The sequence below is a fragment of the Pinus tabuliformis genome, chromosome 7 (genome assembly GCF_031772625.1).
Source record: "Pinus tabuliformis cultivar Carrire ecotype Pingquan chromosome 7, CPIR1, whole genome shotgun sequence".
Lineage (NCBI taxonomy): Eukaryota > Viridiplantae > Streptophyta > Pinopsida > Pinales > Pinaceae > Pinus > Pinus tabuliformis.
The window spans coordinates 1509442763-1509447549 of NC_142293.1; the positions used below are offsets into that span (position 1 = coordinate 1509442763).

A 4787-nucleotide genomic window follows, 5' to 3' on the forward strand; every position below is an offset into this window, starting at 1 on the left:
CCATGTCAAAATGCGACCCTTGCATACAAGCCATAGGAAGTGAGTCACTTTTGGCCACCACTTTCCTTGCCAAATTTGTTTCCATAGGGGCGTCAAGTCGTCTTGTTCTTGCTGCGTGATGAGATTGTAGACTTATTTGATCGTGAAGGTTCCTTTCATTGAATGTCCCCATCTCAGTATGTCTGGACCTATTCTGATAGCTATTTTCCTTGTCTTCATTTCTTTTATATACAACTCTCTTTGTTCTGCATCAATATCCTATCCCATTCTTCCAGGTTTTTCCAAGTTCTCCATAACTCCCCTTGGTGTTCTTCATTCCAGAACTCTTTAACATAATTCAAACCCTCCTCTTTAGCCATTTGGCATGTGTTTCTTAGTCCTTGAACACCATTTAGTTTCTCCCTTTGTTGACAGGTTTCTTTCCAGAATTTGGCTCAATTTCCATTCCTAATTTCCCAGAAGGCATGTTTGGATATTATGTCTCTATTTTGACTGGCCAGGTTCTATATTGTAGAGCCTTTTGGGATTTCCTCAAGTCTTAAGATTTCTTCTGTTTTCTCTAGCATGTTATATTTTTTCATCCAGATTCTTTTCCATAGGTTTCCTCCTCCCTCCATCCATCTCCACTAGAGCTTAGCCTCCATTACTTGGTTCAAGGTATAGGGATCTCTCAATCCCAATCCCCTTTCATCTTTACTCTTGATCAGGCCTTTCCAGGATATCAGTGCCCATTTCTTTTGTTACTTCGGTCCACCCCAGAGGAATTTTTTGAAGATCTCTACCATTTTGTCACATGCACCTTTGGGGGTAGCCATTGCCGAGAGTTGGTAGATTGGAATCACTTGTAAGACCGCCTTGACCAGCACTACTCTTTCTGCTATATTTAGGGTTCTGAAGGCCCAATTTGCCAATAGTCCAGTGAGTTTCTCCATGGTTTGTTGCCAATTCACCATCTTTAGAGGATTCAGAGCTAACGGGGTGCCGAGATATTTTGTAGATAACTCGCTTGAACAGAAACCCAATGATCTTGTCAGATAGGTTTTGACATTATCGGTAGTGTTGAAGAAGTATGTGCATGATTTCTCTTTGTTGATTTGAGTACCAGAAGCTTCCATGAAGAGGTCTAAGATCCCTTTTATTCTTTTTACTTCCCTGAGAGAAACTGCACAAAATAACATAATATCGTCCACAAATTGCTAGTGTGTGATCGGAAGGTCATTACCCCATATCCGGAGCCATTTGATTTTCCTTTCCCTCAATTCTTTTGTGTTGTATCTTCCCAGCCCTTCCACTGCTATGATGAACAGGAAGGGGGATAAGGGTTCCCCTTGCCTCAATCCTTTAGAGGCATTGAAAGTTGTGGATGGTGTCCCGTTCAGAAGAATGGAAAAATTCGGGGTGGAGATCATATCTGAGACCCAAGCTATCCATTTATTGCAAAAACCAAAGGCCGCTAGTACCAATTTAAGGTATGCCCAATTCAGATGATCATAAGCCTTAGAAAGGTCCAATTTGATCATCATTCCAGCTTCTTTTTTAGATTTCATAGAATGCACTACTTCTTGAGATGCTACCAAGCCATCTAGAATTTGGCAACCTTCCACGAATCTTGTTTGTTCCAGGGAGATAATGCTAGAAAGGATTGGCTTAAGTCTTTTGGCCAAAAGAGTTGCAATAATTTTATATATTACATTACAAAGAGCAATAGGTCTAAAACCTTGGGGATCTTCAGACTTAGCATTTTTAGGAATAAGAGACAGAAGAGTTGAGTTTAGGCCTGGACATACCTTCTGGTTTCTTCGAGATTCTTCCACCACATCCAGAATTTCTTGCCCTAAGAATTTCCACCCTGCTTGGTAGAATTCCACTGTGAATCCATCTGGTCCAGGAGCATTATTCTTCTTCATCCCTTGCATAATATCTTCCACTTCCTCCAAGGTTGTTGCTCTCATAAGGGCGAGGTTTTGATCTCGGGTAATCATACTTGGTATTTCATTGCAAATTCTCCCAATAGCTTCTCTTCTATCTTCTTGGGGTTCAGTAAGAAGATCTTTGAAATGACTTACCAAAGTCTGTTCCATTTCCTCATTCTGAGTTAGGTGTAATCCTTCTATGTTCTTTATAGAGAAGATTCTATTTCTCTGTCTCTGCTGAATCATGGCCTAGTGGAAGAACTTCGTATTCCTCTCCCCCTTTTTTAACCAATTCACTCTTGATTTTTGTTTCAAAAAAATCTCCTCCTGTTTCCTTCTTTCTTCAATTTGGCCTAGTAGAATCCCTTCCTCTCTAGTGAGTTCCTCGCTTATGCCTGCTGTTATGATTTATTGCTAAAGTTTCTTCATTTTTTGGTCTAATCGCTGCTGGTCCGTGAAGATGTTCCCAAATTCCTCTTTGTTCCATTTTTTTATTTTCTCTTTTAGTTCCTTTAATTTCAATTGGAAGGTCTACATTCTGCTTCTTCCCCTTTGATGGCTTTGTTTCCACCATTCTTCCACTTTCGTCATGAACTTCTGGTCTCTGAGCCAGAAGGCCTCAAACATGAAAGGGAACTTTTTGGGACTAGCTTTGATGTCAATTTTGAGTTTGATCAGCGAGTGGTCAGAACCCATTCCCAGAAGGATCATTGCTTTAATGAGATATCTTGGTTTATTATCTGTTCTGATATTAGGAATCTATCTAGCTGAGAGGCAATTTGGAGTTGGCCTCCTCTTCTGTTGTTCCATGTGTGAATCCCATTTATCATTGGTATATTGACCAGTCTTTGTTTTGTGATCATATCCCCGAAGGCTTCCATATCCGGATCTGACGTTCTGAGGCCTCCCCTTTTTTCGTTTAGAGATGTGATCATGTTGAAGTCTCCTCCTATAATCCATGGATTTTTTGGGAAGAGACTTCGGATTTTTCCCAAGTTCTGAAGGAATATCCTGTGTTCTCCAGGTATACATGGTCCATACACGCCAGTGAGAAGGACCCATTCCTGTGATCCAATATTCCTAAATTTGCCCGAAATAATTCGAGGCACACTTACCCAATCTTAAAATTGTATCTCCTCTCGGTTCCAGAGGATTGACAGGCCCCCTGCACTTCCTATGGCATCCTGACCTATCTCATAATGCGGCTGAAATTTGCTCATAATATCTTTCATTTTCTGTTCGCTGATCTTTGCTTCTTGGACTATCATTATATTGGGTTTATCTCTCTTAAGTCTCTCTTTTAGATATCTCTATTTCCCCCTACTATTCAGTCCTCTAATATTCCATGTTGTAATTATCATTTTAACAGTTTGAGGGGTTGTTGGAATACCTCTAATAGAGGTACGACTCTTCCTGAATTTCCTAGCATTTCTCCAACCATTTGAATGGTCTCGCTCATAGGTCTTCTTCCCTATTTTCTTCCTCCCTTTCCTACAGTACCTGTTTCCGTGCTTTGTCCTCCTTGCGATCTTAACTGTTCTGTTTGATTTATTGTGATTGCCCCTCTTTTCTCCTTGTATCGTTGGAACATGTATTTGTATAATTACTTTTGATCTTCTGGGATGAATCTCTCATCCAGATGCCTCCATTCGTGTAAAAGTCTCTTCATGACTTGTTCCTCTTCACTTCCTTTTTTCCTTCTAGGAGTCTATCTCCATTTGGGTCTGGTCTTGAGGGTTTTCTATTCTTTCCCCTTCCTTTTCTAACTCCATACTTGTTTGCGTCTTGTTTTTCCCTTTGTCTAGCTTTATGGGTTCTGTTGTTTCTTCGTCACTATCTTCACCTTCCTCTTCTATTTCCTCTTCTTGTAATACCCTGAACTTATTTTGATTTACCTGAGTTGATTCCTTAGAAGGTGGTTTCTGAGTTGTCAGTCCCTTTTGAGGTTTTCTCTGATGAGGCACTTCTGTAAAACCTTCAACATACTCCCTACCCGCCGCTTCCTCCATCCTTGCTTCTTCCTTCTTCCCAGTATTTGTTGATGCTCTAGTTGCGTTCAAAGGGCATGATCTAAAGAGATGATCGTATTCATGACATCTTCTGTAGAGAAATGTAATGTGCTCATAATCCATTGGTTGTTGCCATACCTCATTGTGATATTCCACTTCAATATAGTCCAGAAGCGGTTCCATGATATTCATGTAAACACAGATCCTGGCATAGGATGTATATCTACCCCTCATAGTGGTGGTCACTTTGACAAATGTCCCAATTGAGTTCCCGATACCCTCCAGAATATTTGAATCCAAAAACTTCATTGGGAGTCCGAACAACCTAACCCATATTGGTGCCGCTAACATTTTCTCCTTGTCTGGGTTATAGCATTCTTCCCAGTGCCTCATAAAGAGACGTGTGTTGTTAATGAAATAGGGTCCCTCCTCAAAAACCTTCTCCTTATCTTCCAGGTTGGCAAAAATAACTGTGAAAAATCCCTTAGCGCCTAATTTTAGGTCAATATGTCCATTGGGCTTCCATCTCTGTTGTATCCATTTAGCCAGTTCTTTTTCAAATGACCATGATCCCACAAACTTGCAGATCAAAACATGGTTTTTCATATATCCTTTGTATTCTTCTAGTTTGTTGTTTGGGATTACGAACCTGGGTTTTTTCATCGCTCTAGGTAGACATCTATTTCCCAGCCCCGCTTGCCACCAAGCCCCCATAACCAGCGCATCCTTACCCTATTTCCCTGTGAGTCCATTCGATCCATTCCTGCTTGTCTCACCTGCTGCTACATTTTTATAGGAGGGGATCTCCCTCCCCCCCCCCCCCACGATTTTGTCATTTCTTTGTCAGCCTCGCCTATGTTCTATC

General features: G+C 40.9%; 1 protein-coding gene across 1 annotated transcript; it reads right to left on the reverse strand.

Moving 5' to 3' along the window:
• Positions 1 to 3613: 3613 nt before the first annotated feature.
• On the reverse strand, positions 3614 to 4585 carry LOC149253569 (uncharacterized). Its single transcript, XM_089454532.1, has one exon. The coding sequence runs from the start codon at positions 4583 to 4585 to the stop codon at positions 3614 to 3616; it is 972 nt and encodes a 323-aa protein (XP_089310658.1).
• Positions 4586 to 4787: the final 202 nt, after the last annotated feature.